The sequence below is a fragment of the Hyaena hyaena genome, unplaced genomic scaffold (assembly GCF_003009895.1).
Source record: "Hyaena hyaena isolate Hyena2069 unplaced genomic scaffold, ASM300989v1 scaffold_29, whole genome shotgun sequence".
Classification (NCBI taxonomy): Eukaryota; Metazoa; Chordata; class Mammalia; order Carnivora; family Hyaenidae; genus Hyaena; species Hyaena hyaena.
Window position 1 is genome coordinate 1,377,523 of NW_024080661.1, and position 19,481 is coordinate 1,397,003.

The 19,481-nt window shown below is 54.2% G+C and overlaps 1 protein-coding gene across 2 annotated transcripts in view; it reads right to left on the reverse strand.

Moving 5' to 3' along the window:
• Window positions 1-3,362: 3,362 nt before the first annotated feature.
• Window positions 3,363-19,481, reverse strand: part of LASP1 (LIM and SH3 protein 1) — a 42,255-nt gene continuing 26,136 nt past the window's right edge. For both annotated transcript variants that reach the window (XM_039227775.1, XM_039227776.1), the window contains 3 exons: window positions 10,056-10,209; window positions 9,607-9,710; window positions 3,363-6,400 (listed from right to left, as the gene is read on the reverse strand). In XM_039227775.1, the coding sequence (XP_039083706.1) occupies window positions 6,227-6,400; window positions 9,607-9,710; window positions 10,056-10,209 (432 nt within the window). In that variant the 3' untranslated portion in view covers window positions 3,363-6,226. The remainder of the gene's footprint in view (window positions 6,401-9,606; window positions 9,711-10,055; window positions 10,210-19,481) is intronic.

A 19,481-nucleotide genomic window follows, 5' to 3' on the forward strand; every position in this document is an offset into this window, starting at 1 on the left:
AGCCTACTGCCCCCTCCCCCAACCCCCCCCCCCCCACAGCCAACCAATCACAAAGCCCGAGAGCGGGTAACCAAGGCACTGCCCGATTTAGACCCAGCAGAAGCGAAGAGGCTCAATTTCTCCCCAGGAACCCAATCCCACCCCTTCATATCTAAATGGAGTCTGCATGATATGGACGTAGGAGGAGATCTGATCTCTATCCAGATCCCCTAGGAATGAATCCTCCCGACTGCCTGCCTTCTTCCGTTTTCCTCTGACACATCTGTGGCAAATTATCTCAGAAAAATAATGGTTGGGAGCTGGGTGGGCCATGGGCAAGTGGTAACGGTCACGTCGTGGAGGGACATGGACAAAGGTCTCGTGTGAGTCTCAGTCGGCATCTCTGGGGTCGGACCTGATTCCTATACTGAGCCAGACACCGCACACGGGCTGTATGTAATTTCAGCTTCCCCACAAACCTTTTATAGATGAGGTTCAGAGGGGCGCCTGGGTGGCTTAGTCGGTTAAGCGTCCGACTTTCGCTGAGGTCATGATCTCGCGGATCGTGGGTTCGAGCCCCGCATCGGGCTCTGTGCTGACTGCCAGCTCAGAGCCTGGAGCCTGTTTCAGAGTCTGTGACTCCCTCTCTCTCTGACCCTCCCCTGTTCACGCTATCTCTCTCTCTCCTAGAAAAAAAAAAAAATTATAGATGAGGTTCAGAGAGGGTCAGGAACTTGCCTGATGTTTCACTGGAAATGGAAGAGACCATGATATAAAACTAGGCTTGCTGGGCGCCTGGGTGGCCCTGTCAGTTAAGCGTCCGACTTCAGCTCAGGTCACGATCTCCCAGTTTGTGGGTTTGAGCCCCACGTTAGTTTCTGTGCTGACACTTGACAGCTTGGAGCCCCGAGCCTGCTTCAGATTCTGTGTCACCCTCTCTCTCTGCCCCTCCCCTGCTCATGCTCTGTCTCTCTCTGTATTCTCAATAATAAATAAATGTTTAAAATAAATAAATAAAGGGGCGCCTGGGTGGCTTAGTCGGTTAAGCGTCCGACTTTCGCTTAGGTCATGATCTCACGGTTCGTGGGTTCGAGCCCCGCGTCGGGCTCTGTGCTGACTGCCAACTCAGAGCCTGGAGCCTGTTTCAGAGTCTGTGACTCCCTCTCTCTCTGACCCTCCCCTGCTCACGCTGTCTCTCTCTCTCTCCTAGAAATAAATAAAACATTAAAAAAAATTTTTTAATAAATAAATAAATAAATAAATAATAAAACTAGGCTTGCACACTCTGGAGCCCATGTTCTTTTCTCACCCTCTCCCCACCAACCCGACCAGGCCACCCTGTTCATCTGAAATGTCCCTCCGCCCTACCTGCACTGCTCAGATCACTCCATGGACAATGTGAGTGCCAGCGGTCTCTCCTGGTCTCTCCTCCAGAGACTTGTCTCTTTGTGGTCATTACCCGCATCCTTATTCTCTTCAGAGAGCTCAGGGCAGCGTTCTATCAGAGAGTGCCCTGGGGCATCTGTGTGGCTCAACCAGTTAAGGGTCTGACTCTTGCTTTCAGCCCAGGTCATGATCTCATGGTTTGTGGGTTCAAGCCCCACATCGGGCTCTGCACTGATGCCTCGGAGCCTGCTTGGGATTCTCTGTCTCCCTCTCTCTTTGCCCCTCCTCTGCTCCCTCTCTATGTCTCTCTCAAAATAAACAAAAACTAAAAAAAAAAAAAGAGCACACTAATGAATTCCCAGGCCCCTCCCTGCAACAAGAGGGTCTGGATATGCAAATTTAAGTGATGCCTTCTGAGGGGAAAGTAGAATTAATGTTTTATCTTTTAAGTGGGGTGGTGGGTACTCAGTAATGTCTTGTGTATTGTTTTTATGCCTTGTTATGTCTTAATTAGTCCCTATTAAATTAAAAAAAAAATCCCTGCGACATCTCTAAGACCTAGTGTCCTCAGCTCTACCCTAAATAGTTATTTTGAAGGCCTCAGGGGTGAGGGCATTAGCAGCCCTCGGGAACTGAGGCCACTTCCAGAAGGGGGTCTAGATACGGCTCCCAGTGGCTCCCATTGGCTTGTGCCAAGAGGTAGAGCCCAGGGCTCTCTGGAGCGGAGCGGATTCCCTCCCTACCCTTCCCTCCCCAGCCGCCTGCCCCCTTGAATGAAGGTGAATGAAGCCTCCTGGGAGAGAAGGCTGCGGCTCTGCAGACAAAAGGGGGCAGGCCAACAGGAGGCGAGATTTGCCAACTCATTCCCTTCCGCTGGAAAACATTAGGCAGCCGGCTTCTCCGGAGACGGAGCAGGTGACTGTGCTATCCTCAGTTATCCCACCCAGTGCCCCCGACGCTCCGGGCACCCCTCCGGCCCTGCGTCTTCCTCACTCCCCATTCCCAAGGCTCAGGGAGAGCCCTTTCCATCTCGCAGCTGCTATCCCGAAGCCAGAGAACGCCTTCATTCCCAGCCCCAAGTGGGAGATGCCCCTTCCCACAAGGCAGCTGGATGTGAGGCCTACTGGTGGCGCACAACCGGGATGGAAGGTTCCAGATTCCTTCCCTACCACCATCCGCTTCCCAAACCCACGGAAGGGGGGAGGCCACCTTGGCCTTCTGGTGGGAGGTCAGATCCAGGGCACCCGGAGCAAAGGACAGAGCAGGGGTGATACGAACAGGAGCGGCACAAAGGGCATGGGTACGGGGCCCACGGTGGCGAGGCAGCATGACGTGAGGCTGCGAGGGTCACACTGTGGGTCCTGAGGCCTCTAGCCCCGCCCCTCGCTGTGCAACTCTCCCTAAACCACAGCCTCTCTGGGGTTCAGGGAACCCCCATCGGTGAGGTAGACAATGTCATGGCTATTCGGCTTGTGAATACAGCTTTGGGTTGCCGGGCCACCTGGTCAGAGGGTCTCGTCCCGCCTCTTAGCCCACCACAGACCACCCCTCGCCATGTCATTCCTCACACGAGCTCGTCCAACGTGCCAGGCAGTGGCGAGGGCTAAAACTGCGAGCTGAGCTCCTGCATTAACGCAACAAATCTTTGTTGAGCAGCCACGTGCCTGGCCCAGGGCAGGCACTGGGGACTTGGGGAACTTAGCCATGTTACCTGCCCTGTGGGCACACCAGCTGGTGAGGAGCCAGGTGCACACAAAGGAAGTCAGACAGGAAGAGGAACATACAGGGGCTTAGGGAAGTTTCTGGGAATGTCACCAAGCTGGGCAGAGGAATGGGTCACTCTCTCCCTGCATGGCAGCAGGGTTCAGGAGGGCGCCGGGCTAATGTCCCCAAACACTTAGGGGACACACACACACACACACACACACACACACACACACTCACACTCACACACATAGCAGCAGCATCGGTACCTCAGAGCCAGAGAGAAAACCAAGTCCGCAGGTAAAAATTATACTTTTATTATTTGAGTCACCAGGAGAGAGATTCACTTGTGGTCCAAGTCAAATGTTGAGAATCATAACAGGCCAGAAAGAGTTGATCCCAAGCACAAGCCCACGAGGGAGGGGACCAAAACAGACCAAGAAAAGACAACCACCCCATATAAAAAGATGAACGGACGGCTTCACACGCACACACACGGATGAAATGTTTGGACAGAGGCAAATTTCACATGGTCATTTGTATCTTTTTAAATACAGGTTCGCGGGGTGGTATTTTTCTTCCAGCTATTAAAAAAAAGGGCCCAAAAGTGCATATGTGAGAGGAAAAAGGCAGAAATGAAGCAGTAAAGTAGTTTTCCCTGGAGGGACATGAGGAAGAAAATAGGAAGCAGTGTTGACAGAATTCACTTTTCTCACCATTGGGCTTCTTGCATTTTCTTATTGGTCGACTAAAGTTATATTCACATTCTAGCTTTGATGCATCTTCTTTCCTGGGATTAGACTGGCCAGAGACCTTTGTGAGCTGTAACAAAAGGCCAGGGACTCGTCCCAGCCCTCGGTTCTGTGCTCTTTTAGGGATGGATGGTTCTGGAAAGGAGCAGGACTCCCAGCAGCCCCTGGGTCCCTCAGCACCAGTGTGACAGTCCCTCTTCCCTCTGGGGTTGTGGAAGAAAAGGTCCCCTATTTTTAGGATGGGAGGAGCAGAGGGGCCAGGCCAACAGACTGCAGGGGCGGGCCTGCCTTGTTCTGGAAGGAAAATTAGGCTGAGGGAAAACAGGCCGCCTCCTGCGCCACCAGGCCTTCCTCCTGCCTCTCACCACGCTCCCAACCACAGGTGCTCCAACAGGATGCGCCTCTGACCTTTGGTCCCCGAATCCGAGTTGTGCTTTGAGATCTCGAAGAAAGGCAATGGCGCCTTCCCATAGCTCCCTCTCTGCCTCCCTCAGCTTCCAACCGATCTGACATACAGACCCTCTACTCTCGGCTGGGGCCAGAGGAAGAGATGGGTCAGGCAGGGCTCTCCCCCAACACCAGTGGCCATTTCTGCAACCTTCTGACTTGGGGGGAAATATCCCAACGTCCACCCCCAAGTGGTGAGGACCTGGCTGCGGACTTCGCCTGCAGGGCCCTCCTTCCCTGGAAGGGACAAGCAGGCAAAGATGTCGACTGTGGAGCCTGAGCGGACTCAGGGTGAAGGCGGGAGAGGGAGGCCCGGAGGAGTGTTGAGAGAGAGAGAGCGCCCAGAGATGAATAAAGCCAAGCAAGGGTCGTCGTCACAGCCACCAAGGAGCAAGAGAAGGGACTTGGAAATAGCACCATCTTTCCCTTCCTCACCCCGGGGTCTGCGCTTCCAGTTCTGTAGCCCTGGGACTTTCTCCGTCTGTGTCAAGGGGGCCTTAGGTAAGAGAGGGAGAGGTCTGGTGGCCCAGGGAGGGTGAGGCCCCCGAGTGAGACACCCACGGTGTGGCCAACACAGGGTTGTCCGGTGCTCTACTCTGCAGCCAAGGACATGGACGTGAGGGGAAAGAATGTGCCTGGAGCCGTGAAACCTTGCCCCCCACCCTCACCCCAGCAAGCTGCAGGCCCCAACGTCAGCCCCACCAACTCTGGGACCATCCCCTCACCTCTGCCCAGCACGCCAGAAAGGGGGAGGGCGGGCTTCCGCCATGTGGGGATGGAAGGAAAGGAGGGGTCTTTACTCCAGAGAAGACGTGAGGAACTTCTCTCCCCTCACGGCCCTCTCCTCTCACCGTGGGGTCTGAGGAAACCATCAGGGGGAGACGGCTCCATGCACCCTCGCAGGAGCCCAGCGCCTCCTGCCAACCTGGACCCTGGCTGCTTCGGTCACGCGAGCCCGTCACAGGTGTAGACGCGCTCCCTCCCCCACATGCTGAGTCCTGGAGACACAGAAGGTTCTGTGGCTGTGCACAGCTCCAGTGAGCTTGGTGCTGGGCCAAGGCGGCGAGGCCGTGGGAGGCCTGAGACATGGTCCCATGGGGAGGAGGGAGGAGAGGCCCACCTAACCCAGGGCCCAGGGGCTGGGCCTTGCAGGCCAAAGGCTTCTTTGCCTCGCGGTGCGGGAGCGACCAGGCGGCCTGGAGACTAGGGGGAGGAGGAGAAAGGGCTGTGGGAGAGAACACCCTGCTCTCCTCCCTCCTGAAGCGGTCCCTAAAAGTAAGAAAGGCGAGCACTTGCCCCAAGCCATGCTTCCTGGGGAGCTCCTGGCCCACACCCGGGCTGTGTGGGCAGGAGGGCGAAATCACAGTGTGAGAAGGAACACGTGTGGGGAGGGACGAATGAATCCCAAAGCAGGAACTCTACCCTCCTTTGCGGTCCTTGAGAACGGGAGAGGGGGCTGAGGGGCCCCTCCGAGGGCCAGTCCCCCCGCCTTCGAGAAGCAGAGGCTAAGCCCGTCCCACGGGCAAGGGGGTATGGACCCCAGCCCCTGGGAGTCCTGGAAAGTTTGGGGGTGTGAGGAGGAGGGCAGGAAGGTCTGAGGGGGCAGAAATGAGAGAAGGCAGAGGCCTGGGAGCCAATGGGTCTCCCATTCCAGACCAGCTCCCCGGGCCTCGGCCTCCCCCTGAGAGGTCCACGCCTGTTCCATCCAGAGAGAAAACCAAGAATTTGGTCAAGGGAAAAATCTGCCAGAGGAAGGAGCCCGCGAAAGTGGCAGAACAAGGCTTCAGTTGGCAAGAGTAGCTGGAGGAGGGTGGGACTAAAACAAGCTGTCACAGATTTAAAAAAAAAGAGAGAGAGAGACACTGAAGAAGGGTGGGCGGGTCACTGCCCAGGACAGATGCGATGCCGCGGAACGCACTGAAGACGGGTGGGGGCGGGGCAGCGCCCGGGGGAGGGGCTCAGATGGCCTCCACGTAGTTGGCCGGCAGCATCCCCGTGTCGCCAGTGCGCTCCACGGTCCCGTACATCCAGCCATCGTCGATCTGCTGCACGTTGATGATGGTGTCCCCGTCCTGGAAGGAGACCTCGTCCTCGTCGGCGGCGCTGTAGTCATACACAGCGCGGTACCGCTTCTGCGGGGGCGGGGACACAGTCAGCCCAGGGCCTGGCTCCCTTCTTGCTAAACCCTGTTACGGGACCCAGCCCAGGGCCCAGCCGGGCAGCCAACCAGGGGCTGGGAGACAGGGAAGGCCCCGGCTCTGTCACGAATTTTCTCGCCCCTGTGTCTCCCTGTCTGAGACCCATCACCCTTCTCACAATTATCTGGCATCTACTAAGGGCACAGGACAGGGACTGAGGTTGCCACTGGTCCATCCCACCTCTAGGAACAGCAATGCAATAGGTCCAATGATATGATGCTCAGTAGCGTTTTAGAGACATATTCTGGAGCGAGACATCTGCCGGTGACACAAGAAATTCTACCCTCCACCCTCAGCCAAAATCGAAGGCTTAAGCCCCTATGAAATGCCCAGTGAATCTGCAATCCAACGGCGGCCTGGGAGACAGTGGAGATTTTAAGGGCCTCTGACTTTACATGGACTGGTCTCCGGGATCAGCTCAGCCTTCGTGGTTCCCCCAGCCCAGGCCCTGGGACCTGTGGGCCGACTGGTCCAGGATGGAGGAGCCCCTCACAGGGACCTCCTACATCTGCCCTCAAGGTTCCAGCCCTTCTATTTCTGGCCTCTGATCTCTTCCCTCCAACTGTTCATCCACTGTGATCTCAGGGGAGCTTCTGAGCGCACATCTGATCATGTTATTCCTTGGCTTAAAATCCTTCAGAGGTATCCCACTTTCTTTTTTATTTTTTTTTTAAATTTTTAATGTTTACTTGTTTTTGAGAGAGAGAAGCAGAGACAGAGTGTGAGCAGGGGAGGGGCAGAGAGAGGGAGACACAGAATCCGAAGCAGGCTCCAAGCTCTGAGCTGTCAGCACAGAGCCTGACGCGGGGCTTAACCTCACGAACCGTGAGATCACGACCTGAGCTGAAGTCGAATGCTTAACCAACTGAGCCACCCAGGTGCCCTTCCTCTTTTTTTTTTTTTTTTTAAAGATTTTATTTTTAAGCAATCTCTACACCTTACGTGGGACTCGAACTTACAACCCCGATATCAAGGGTTGCATGCTCCACCAACTGAGCCAGCCAGGCCTGCCCTTCAAACTTTCTTTCAAGCAACAGAAACCAGCTCCCTTAGCCCCAAAGGCTGTGGGATAAGTGGTCACCCCCCCATGAAGTGACCTTGGTCTCTTATCACCAAGTCCACCTCTATCTCTTGGGCTGATGCCAGCTACGCCTGCAATCCGCATCAGCCCCCTCACCCATCTCCCTGCTTCCACCCCCAACCTACTACTGCCTCGTCTCACACAGCCACCAGAGTGATCCTTTAAAAGCATAAACCAGGGGCGCCTGGGTGGCTTAGTCGGTTAAGCGTCCGACTTTCGCTTAGGTCATGATCTCACAGTTCGTGGGTTAGGGCCCCGCGTAAGGCTCTGTGCTGACTGCCAGCTCAGAGCCTGGAGCCTGTTTCAATCTGTGACTCCCTCTCTCTCTGACCCTCTCCTGCTCACGCTGTCTCTCTCTCTCCTAGAAATAAATAAAACATTAAAAAATAAATAAATAAATAAATAAATAAAAGCATAAACCAAGGGCGCCAGGGTGGCTCAGTCAATTGAGCGACCGACTTCGGCTCAGGTCATGATCTTTGCAGTTCGTGGGTTCAGACCCCGCATCCAGCTCTGTGCTGAGAGCTCGGGGCCTGGAGCCTACTTCGGATTCTGCGTTTCCTCTCTCTGCCCCTACCTCGTTCATACTCTGTCTCTCTCTGTCTCTCAATAATAATAAATAAATGTAAAGAAAAAAAAATGTTTAAAGCATAAACCAAAACCTGTCACTCTGCATTGCTCACCAATTGCAAAGGCCTTCATGTGGCCTTCAAGTTCCTGCATGATCTGACCTTATCTCCTACTCTCTTCCCCTCTAATCGCCTTGGCCTTCCTGCTGACCCCAGGGCCTTTGCCATCGCTGTTCTCTCGGAACCACTCACTCTTTCATCTAATTGAGGACTTTGCTGCTTTCCTTTCCATCACCCTGCTGTCTTTTTCTTCACAGCCTGTGCCACTATCCGACCTTATATTATATACCCTCTTATTTATTGCCTTATTTGTCTCCCTGATCGGAATGTAAGCACCAAGATTGCAGGAACGTGGTCTTTTAGTCAGAGCCAAATCCCTCGTGTCCAAGACAGGTTTAGCAAGTATTTGAAGGACCGGCTGGTCTATCTGGAATCTTATCCTACAGAAGACTTCTCGGTCCTGCCCGGTACCCTACACAGCACGGACCCTCCCTTGTTTACTTCCTTGTACCCAGAGCGTAAAACTCTGAGAGGACACGTATCTCAGTATATTTAATTCTCTAAGTATTATCTCTCTTGCTCCAGCATGAGCTGCTTGGAACTCCCAGGAAGCCAGCACGGAGGAGCTGAGCTCAGCCAGGAGCTCAGTAGGGGTGGCTCGGCAGCCCCCTCCGTGGGATAAGGGTCAGGACTTACAGACGGGGCGCTTCAACTTGAAGGACTGGTATGCCTGATCCTGCCCCACTTCCTACTTTACTCGTCGTTTACTTGGCAGTATCGATGAGTGCCGCTCTGCCGGGCTCAGAGTAGCTGAACCGAGGGAACAATGCCCTGCCCGCCCACACAGAGCTTCAAATCTAGCAGGGGACGCAGACAAGTTAACCCACAGAACAGATCTGAGTTGGGAAAAGTGCTCCGAAGGGCACCGCTGGGGGTGGAGTGATAGATATGCCAGGGGAGGCCCACCTGACATGGGGGGTTGGGGAGGGCCCCTCAGAGGCTAAGATCCGAAGGCCGTGGGGGAGGGTCATGGTCACGAAGAGTGGGGAGCATGGCCTAGGTCTGCAAGGCCCCAAACAGAAAGGTACTTCGTGCGCCCCCAGGGAGCAGAGTTCAGGAACTGGGCAGGGGGAGGTGACTTGCCCAGGGTACACCCAGAGCTTGAACGCAGGGCCCCAATCCCAGCCCAGGGCGGAGTCCGCTAACCACACTTCCCTCTGCTCAGAGGCTGAGGTCCCTCCCCATCACCTGCAGATGACAACAGGAGCTGGGATCAAAGGTCGGAGGAAGCCAGACCTCCTGGGTGGGGCTTCTAAGGACAATCTTCGAGCAATGTCCACGAGGCCTGCCCTTGGCCTCCTCAGGCTTCCCTGGCCCCCTCCAACCTCCCAGCTCCAGGATCTCTCCCTCCGGCCGCCAGAGCTACTCACCCCGCCCCCGCCTGGGGCGCAGCGCTGTATGGACGCTGGGGCCGCAGGCTCCTTGTAGCCACCATAGGACTGTGCCGCCTGCTGCTGCTGGGGCTGCTGGTAAACTGGAAGATGGGGGGGAGACAAAACACAGTCACCAAACACAGTCCCTCCCAGATTGCATTTCTGCCCCCCACGACCTGGCTCGGCCCCCACTTCTCAGGCTTCTATGTCTGTGTGCACATCTGCTAGTCTTGCATCTTCTACGCCAGGGGCTGGTCTCTGCCAACACACTGGGGACCCGGCATAGACCCTGACCCTGGTGCGCGATGCCCCTGGTGGGACCGACCTAGGGGTTTGCGTGAGCACGCGCATGGGTGTGCATGTGGACCAGGCTTCTCTCCGGCCTCCTCCCCATGCCACAGCGGGCCTGGTCTCGGGTCCCCTGCCCCCCCAGGCCTCACGCTCACCCGGGGCGCTGGCTGGGATGTGGTGGGGTGGCGGCTGCTGCTCCTGGGGCCGCCGGTAGCTGCTGCTGTCCTGGGAATCTCGGCGCTCGGGCTCCAGGCCCTCGCCCCCGCTGGGGCCCATGCGGCTCTTCTCAAACTCCTCGTGGTATTTTATCTGCGGCGGCAGAAAGTGCTGGGTGAAGGACTCAGAGCAAACCAACCAAAGCTCCCTTCCTGTTGCCACTTCAGATCTCCCAGGAGGGGAGAGACTCCCCGGGGGCCCCAGGCAGAGCGAACCAGGTCCCTGTGGGAGGCGCACGAGCTGTGTGTCCTTGGATAAGCTCCTTAACCTGGCCAGGCCTCAGTGTCCACCTCTGTAAAAGAGGGCATCGGTGTCCACCTCGGCTGCTGCTGGAGGATGATAACTCCTACTCCCTGCGCACCTGCTGGGCGCCAGGCACGGTGCCAGGTGAAATACATCACGGGCTCGTTTTAACCTGTTGGCAGCTATGCGGGGGTGGGGGACAGTCCCCAGTGAACACACAAGAAGGAAACGACGGTCCTGACAAGCTGAGTGAGTTGGCCAAGATCATGCAGGCTCCAGGGCCTAGGCTCTTCGTCCTGAGGCAAGTCTGCCTCTGGGGGCGTGACCGCACATGGCTCCATGGAGGATCCCAGGCGGCAGGACAAGACATGCGGTGTCCTCCCTCCTCATCAGGGAAGGGAGGCGAGCAAAGCCGGCCCTGTTATCTGGAGCAGAAGGAACTAGTGATTCTGTGCCCCAAGGCCTGAGAGGAGCCATCCCAGCCCAGGGCCCTCCCTTTTGGCCATTTTGCCCACGTTCTCCGCGGCCCGTCTCTCCCACTCCTTGGCACTTGCTGTGCAAGGAGGGCAAGAGATAATGCTTCACCAGGCAGGGCTTCCTGCAGGGGCTGGGCTAACGGTCTGCGGGCACCGCCGACTGAGGACACCGGCATGGCTCCCACGGGGCTAAATGGCCCCTGTTCACCACAGCCTGGGCTGGGACGCTGGAATCGCAGCAGGGCCTCACTCAGGACCAGCTCTGCCCCTTCCCTTCATGCCCCGGGGGTGGACCCCCATACCCAAATGGCAAAAAATGGGCTGAGCCCATTCCTCAGGGGGGTGGCCAGCCCTGGCCAGACCGAAAGCCCACGGGATCCCTCGACTCCCACCCAGGAGGGCACCCAGGGCTGAAGTTCTCAGACACAAGGCCCGTGCCCTGCTCTTGGCTTCCTTCCTGAGACAAGAGCAAAAGGCAAGTGTCCCCGAGCCCCACTCCCTCCCCCATCCTCTGGTGGGAGGGGGCGGGGGAGAAGGAGAGAGGCCACCCCTCCTGAGACCTTTAGGCTCACAAGGTAACTGCCCTTCCGACTTTTGTCCTGGGGGGTTAGAAAGGTCAGCTTCCTGTGTTTACTTTCTGTGAAAGAAAAGACGCCTGACCCCAGGAGCCAGTGACCAGGGAAGGGGAAGTGCACATGTGGAAGAGGACAGAGGCTTATACTGGGGGGACAGGTGTCCCTAACGCTGGGGGCCCCGCTACCCTGGGTGACAGCCCCTTCTCTGGGTGTGAAGGGGTGACGGAGAGCCCTGGCAAAGAGGGTATATCGGTCCTGGCTCCCTTTCTGTCTCAAGGAGCCAATGCCTGGTGGTGTCCCCAGTGGGTGTCCTACAGACTCAGTCCTTCATCCTGGGCTGCAGAGGTCCTCCCACACCTCCTCCCTGGAAGATCAAGAGCCTCTTGCTTACTCATGTGACCTTGGGAGACTCTCCACCCCTCTGGGCCTCAGTTTCCTGATCTGTAAATAAGGCCCTGGTGCCATCTGTTCCTAGGAGGTCTCGAGGCTCCTGATGGGTTCTAGGAACCTAACCAAAATCCAGAGCTGAAAGCAAGTACGGACACGCGTGTGTTTCCACAAGTGGCTGGGAGTCCCGACCTTGCCCCTGACACAGCCGCTACGCCAGTAAATATTGATATAACAAGGGCCAGCTGCCCCAGGTGGACGGAGCCGTCGCAAGCCTGGACACAAAGAAACCCTCCCCGGCACCCAACGCCCGTCCCACCTGTTACTGTTAATATTAATAACCGTCACATCTGCTCAGCGATTCACACAGAGTGCGTAAAGTCTCTCTGCACATGATCTTCCCTGGCCCCCGGTCACAGCCCCCCCCCCCAAAAAAAGAAGCTGGGCGGGTACACTTTAATTCCCATTTTACAGAAGAGGAAAATGTGTTCAGAAGTTAATTGCCTTCCCAAGACAGAGCTTTCATTACTCAATAAGGGACAATGGGACACGGGGACAAATCCACAGCTAAATGGGCCCTTTCCTGAGGGGAGCCATGGAGCAAGGTGACCCCAGAGCCACCTCTGCCCCTTGTCCCAGTCATGTCTTCTTGTTCTGGAATAAACAGGAGTAGGCATGCCTTTCCCTTGCGACAGGGATGAGGAACGTAAGAGGAGAGGCAGCGTGCCGGGGATAAGTGGGTTGAGAAAAGTGGGGTACAGTCCCTCTGCCTGGGCCCCTGGGATAAGACGCCACTCCTCCCCACTTCCTCTCCCTCCCTTCCCCCAGCAAGTGAGAAACTTCTCTCATTGCTCTGCTGACCGACCAACTGATGGGAGAAGCAATTAGGCACATTGAAGGGGGTCAGCACATCCAAAAGGGAAAGAAACTTCCAGACTCCGGGGGTCTGGATGGTCCCTGCTCCACATTCAGCGAAGTTCTGACCTTCTAAGAGCCCTAAGGGGGGGGCCTCCACAAGCCCAGAGCTGTCAGCAGAGCCCCAGCTCGAGAACTGCTGTGCCCGCCCCCCCAGAAGAACACCCTGTTCTGTGCCCAGAAGATCCAAGGGCGCATGGATTGAGGGGCCCCAGCCCCCACTAGCCGGGACTGGTCCATTCCAAAGCTGAAGAAACCCGTTTCCTCTGCTAACCGATGTTCTGTTTTCTGAGCCCCTGTTCTCCACACGCTAGTGGAAAACTAAGGTCTGACTCCCCACGACGCAGCCACATGATTCTACATCATGGTCAGCAAGGAAGCGCAGGCTCTGAATGGAATCATCAGCTCAGCAGCCAGGGTCTACTTTTTATAACTATGTCTGCCACTTGCTGAGGGCCTAGTTCGTGCCCATTACTCACTTCCTTTTCTCAGCCACCCCAACAACTGTGTATCACTTTCCCCACCATTTGGTAGACGGGGAAACTGACACGTGGAGGTGGGTAACTGGTGGGTTATTGGGAATCCAGCTCTAACATCACACTCATAACATCACACTCATGCTTCTCAACTACCAAGCAATACTGTTCCCCATTACAGACTAATATTTTGTTTTTAAGACAAATGTAAATCTTTGGGGTGCCTGGGTGAGCGTTCGACTCTTGATTTCAGCTCAGGTCCTGATCCCAGGGTTGTGGGATTAAGTCCCACGTCCGGCTCCGTGCTGAGCACAAAGCCTGCTTGAAATTCCACCCTCTCCACCCACCCCCGCCCTTTCTCTCTCTCCCTGGCTTGTGCTCTCTCTCTCTATAAAATAAAAAAAAAAAAAATTTTTAAAGTGGCACTGGGTGGCTCAGTCAGTTAAGCACCTGACTTTGGTTCAAGTCGTGACCCCATGGTTCGTGGGTTCGAGTCCCACGTCAGGCTCTGTGCTGACAGCTCAGAGCCTGGAGCCTGCTTCAGATTGTGTCCCCTTCTCTCTCTGCCCCTCCCCTGCTCGTGCTCTGTCTCTCAAAAAAAAAAAAAAAGAAAGACATTAAAAAATTTTTTAAATAAATAAGCAAACCAAATGTAAATCAGCATTTACCTTCATTAGTTATCAGAGAAAGGCAAGTTAAAATCACAATGAGATACCATGATATACAATCCAAATGGTTCAAACGAGTAAGTCTACGGATGTAGAGCAGTACACTTTCATCACTGCTGGCAGGAGGGGAAGACAGTACAGCCACTTGAAAACTAGATGAGTGTTACTTGGTAAGGTGGAAGGGTCATAAACTGTAAGCCCCAGCAGGGGCGCCTGGGTAGCTCAGTCGGTTGAGTCTGACTTCAGCTCAGGTAATGATCTCACACTATGTGGGTTCAAGCCCCCCATCAAGCTCTGTGCTGACAGCTCGGAGCCTGGAGCCTGCTTCGGATTCTGTGTCTCCCTCTCTCTCTGCCCCTCCCCTGCTTGTGCTCTGTCTGTCTCTGTCTCTCAAAAATAAATAAATGTTAAACAAAAAAAAAAACTGTTTTATAAACTCTTAAGACCCAGCAATCCCACCCCGCACAAACACCAACATTAATCAAATGGGGCACAGGCATTGAACAGAATGCTATACAGAAATGAAAAAGAGTGAACTACAGCTACATGCAAATAAATAGCTGAATCTTTTTTTTTAATGTTTATTTTTGAGAGAAAGCGAGCAAGTGCACACAAGCGGGGAAAGGGGCAGAGAGAGGGAGATAGAGGATCTGAGGCAGGCTCCGCGCTGACAGCAGAGAGCCTGATGCGGGGATTGAACTCACAAACCATGATTTCATGACCTGAACCAAAGTCAGACGCTTAACTGACTGAGCCACCCAGGTGCCCCATAGCTGAATCTTTAAATCCAATGTCGATGAAGGAAGAAAGACACAAAAAGAATACATACTCTATGTTCAAAGTCAGGAAAAGCAAAACTATAGTGTTAGAAATGCATGTTTCCATATTCAAATGATGAAGATAAGAACAGCACATGCTTTCAAAAATTACACCAGAGGGCTGTCCCAAAAGCCTACCTCCAGGTCATTTGACCCTGGGGTCAGAACTTTTCTTTGACTTCACTATTTACTACTGATTAGGCCTTGACTCTAAATACGGAAGCTAACTTACAGAATATGCACTGGCCATTATTATTTTTTAAATGTCTATTTATTTTGAGAGAAAAAGCAAGCGAGCAGTGAAGGGGCAGAGAGAGAGGGAGAGAGAAGCCTAGGCAGGCTCTCCGCACTGTCAACTCAGAGCCCAACGTGGGGCTCGAACCCACGAACCGTGAGATCATGACCTGAGCCGAAGTCGGACGATTAACAGAGCCACCCAGGCGCCCCTAGTTATTTTTAACTGATAGAAATGCAAAGCATTTCTGCCCGTGGCAAAGATGTTCCCAAAGTTTATGGTTTTATGGTCCTGTAGAACATTAACCAGCTCTACAGATACTGGCAGGGCATGGAGCAGCTCTGTATCCAACTGTATCCAGTACTTTCTTTTTTTTTTTTTTTTTTTTTTAAATGTTTTATTTATTTCTAGGAGAGTGACAGCATGAGTAGGGGAGGGTCAGAGAGAGAGGGAGCCACAGACTCTGAAACAGGCTCCAGGCTCTGAGCTGGCAGTCAGCACAGAGCCCGACGCGGGGCTCGAACCCACGAACCGCGAGATCATGACCTAAGCGAAAGTCGGAAGCTTAACCAACTAAGCCACCCAGGCGCCCCCTGTATCCAGTACTTTCACTGAGTAAAGACGCATCACCTCTGCCTTCCTACCCTCCAGCGTAATTAGGTGAAATACATGATAGGTGCTCACTGCACAAGAGTTCTGTTTTTAACACTGTGAAAACTTGTAAGGGGAGTTCAGCAAGGTAGTTTCTTCACTTGTGAGATCCGTACGCACACAGGTGTTTACTGTACGTGTCACTGGGTGTTAGGTTTTAAAGAAAAAGAAAAAGAATTGTATATAGAAAATCCATATGTAAAAGTAGATTCGTAGAGGGGCGTCTGGGTGGCTCAGTCGGTCAAGCGTCTGACATCGGCTCAGGTTCGTGGGTTCAAGCCCCGCATCGGGTTCTGTGCTGACAGCTCAGAGTCTGGAGCCTGTTTCAGATTCTGTGTCTCCCTCTCTCTCTGCCCCTCCCCCACTCATGCTCTGTCTCTCTCTGTCTCAAAACTAAATAAACTATATTAAAAAATTAAAAAAAAAAGTAGATTCGTAGGCAAATAAAAGTAGAGCTTCTCTCCTGGAAGGCAGGGACTCCCGGAAAAGGGTCTCCACAATGAAAATTCCCCAGTCCCTTACAGCCGGGAGAGCTCATGACCAACGGCCAGGATTCCAGGCTACACTGCATCCCAGAGCATGAGGCTCTGGCCTCTCAACTCTTTCGGTGCCTTTCATGAAGACACAATCACACCAGAAGTATAACTTACTAGCACTTGCCTCACAAGTTTTCACACATTCTCACTACCCACGATGGCCCCGCTTTTCAACCAAGCTTTCCTCTCTGCCTCTTCTTTAGCCACAAGGTGGAAAGCGGACAGGTCTGCCTCTACAGAGCTGAGAATTAGATTGACAACACTGATCTGACAGACGACAGACCGCACATGTCTTAAGGGTTTAAACAGCACCTGCGGAGACCAGCCCCTTTTTCAAAATGCTTTTCCTTGTAAATCCTCTCATCTGGAGCACATTCCTCCAGGGAGGTAAATCTCATCTCCTTGCAAGATGGTGTGACCTTCCTGGACACAGCTAGGAGTTCGGTGCTAACCTGGGAAGTGAGTGACAAACTACACACAGGACACTATTTTGGATACAAAACAATAGGTGTGGCTCTAAACACTAGCTTTTCCCAAAACTCTTCTGGGGGTTGGGACAACTGAACAATGGCTCTGAGCATAGTTTCGAGTTCCCTTAGAGTTCAGGGATGTGGCCAGGCCTGACACCCTCTGCCTTAGGGCTTGGTGAATCTTTTTCAGGCTTTTTTTTTTTTTTTTTTTTTTAATGTTTCTTTTTTAAGGAGAGAGAGACAGAGTGCAAGCAGGGGAGGGGCAGAGAGACAGGGAAACACAGCATCCGAAGCAGGCTCCAGGCTCTGAGCTGGCTGTCAGCACAGAGCCCAACGAGGGGCTCAAACCCATGAGCCGTGAAAGCATGACCTGAGCTAAAGTCAGACGCTTAACTGACTGAGCCACCCAGGCGCCCTGTAGCTGAATCTTTAAATCCAATGTCAACCAACTTTTTCAGGCTTTTAAGTGAAGGTTCCCAAACTTCACTAAGCACCACAGAAACCCAGTGGGTGCTTAAAATGCTGGTTCCTGGGTCCCACTGCCAGGGATGCTTAATCAGGCAGCCTGTACAGAGGAGGCTTGTGAGCCTGTATTTTCTTTTTTCTTTGTTTTAGAAATTTTTTAATGCATATTTATTTTTGAGAGATCTCGAGAGTGTGCGAGCAGGGGAGGGGCAGAGAGACAGGGAGACAGAGGACCTGAAGCCGGCTCTGCGCTGACAGCAGAGAGCCCGATGCGGGACTCAAACTCACAAACCGTGAGATCGTGACCTGAGCCGAAGTCAGACACATAACTGACTGAGCCACGCAGGCGCCCTGAGTCTACATTTTCAATAAGCCTTTCCATGTGACTGTAGCAGCCTTGTCTGGAGGCCCACATTTGACAGACTCTTAATTGCATTCACTAAAACCAAGAGTCTTCTAACTTCGTGGTCACACCTCAGAGGTCCCAGCTACAGCTGCAAAAGCAGAACTAGGTCAGGTTCAAGTCACCTCCCCCACCTCAGAGCAGAGGACAATCAGCTAATTGCAGCCCTGCGGGTTAAGGATAAGATAGTAAGATAGTTATCTTCTTAGGTGTAGATGTCCTGGCCACAGTGAGTTCTGTTACAGGGCTCCTCAGATATTAACACCTCCAATAACTGGGTATGGAATATTCTGGAAGCCTTCCAGAAAGGGAGGCAGGGATGGCTTGTCTTCTGCCCTCTAAAAGCCACCGGCTGGGAGCACTGAGTGAATGTGTTGGCGAGTTGGAGTGTGTGTCCTCGCCATGAAAAGCCACAGAGGCCGGAGAATCAAGACGCCAGCTCTGTGGGTCATTCCAGGTTTTCCCCATTGCCCAAGGCTTCCCCCCCCCGCCCCGCCCACTTGTCCTTTGGGAATTGGAAGACACAGCCCTTTAACCCTCTTTACCCTTCAAAGGGTCTGGGTGGCAGCAGCAGCAGCAGCAGAGAAGCTCTAGGGTGCAAGGCCAGGCCCCCGGCTTATAAAGGAGCAACTGAAACAGCTTTTACTTATGTGTGTCTTCCAGGGGAGGGTGGTGGTGGTGTGGATCAGAGCTCTCCCGGCCCAAAGGAAGCTCTCCGTTTCCTCAAACCACAACTTTCAAACTGCAAGGCAACAGCCTCGTTGCAAAATCCATTTGGTTAAGTCTGCAACAAGCATCTTATACAAGATAAAATGGAACAGAAAAGACCTGAATGCTCTCCAAGTAGTAAGGGCTCTTTCATGTAAGTTTGGATTTGCTCTTCTCTCTAAATAAATAAGCACGCCTGTTTGGTGCGTCACTATGTGAAATGTATTCCATATCGTCGGGTGCAAAGTTTGAAAGCCATGGGCTTGGGTGTGACGACTCTGAAATCCACCCAAGCCTCTCTGTGGAGCCCTCTCTGGGCACAGCCCCGTCAAGGAGGCTGGGAGGGAGCAAGGGGGATGCACGCGGAGCCCAGGGCCGGGGGCCGGGCGGACCACCTGGAATCCAGGCCGCCGGCCCAGAGCGACACCGGGCAACTTGTCGACTCCTTCTTGTTCTAGACATAAAGACCATGGTTGACCAAGGCCTCTGTTCATAGGACCTCCCAGACGAGGCTGGGTGGGCGCACACTGCAATTCCATGCCCCAGGACCCGGTAGGGGGGTCTGTGCAGCCCACGCTGTGTGCTCGTGGCTCTAAGCGGTGCTCTGCCCCCACATACCCAAAACCCCCCAGGCAGCCTCCCCACAAACCCAGAGTTACACTGGCTCTACCAGGCCGGAAACCACCGCCTGTCCCCTGGCCACAGGTGTCACCGGCCCATCGGTCTACTGCCCACTCTCTATACCTAGCCCTGCCACAGCCACACACTGCTGATCAGCTCCAGCCCAGAAGGGCAGGGCCGGGGGGTACGGGGCCAGCCAGCAAAGCCGGCTGGGGTTTTTACACAGGAAGGAAGAGCAAGCCGAGGTGGGGGAGGAGGCCGAGGGAGGGCGGAAATGACTGCAATGTCAGCACCCAGAGACAGACGAGGGGGAGGCCGGCCCCTCCCCACCCCTGCCACCCAGTTATGAACTTTGTGCTTAGGCCAAACGGTCCTGTCTGGACCCTGCCACCCACCGTAGCCAGGAGGGGAAAAGGAAAAAAAAAAAAGGAAAAAACTTGAGCGAGGGTGGGGAGTGATTTCGCATAGAGGCCCTCCCTGTTCACGCACCCCCAGGAGTGGAGTCCTTTCAGGGCATACGTGCTACGTGGGCAGAGGGCAGAACAGGGGAATGTGGGGCGCACAGAAGAAAAAGGGCAACCCCACACCCTTTCCTCGCTCTGCTCAAGCGGCTGTCACCCAGGCACACCCAGAAGGGCTGGGGCAGCAGAGAACTGGCCTGGTTCAGGCCTGCCAGGCCGGCAGGGAGGGGATGGGCGGGAAGGGCAGCAGGTCAGTG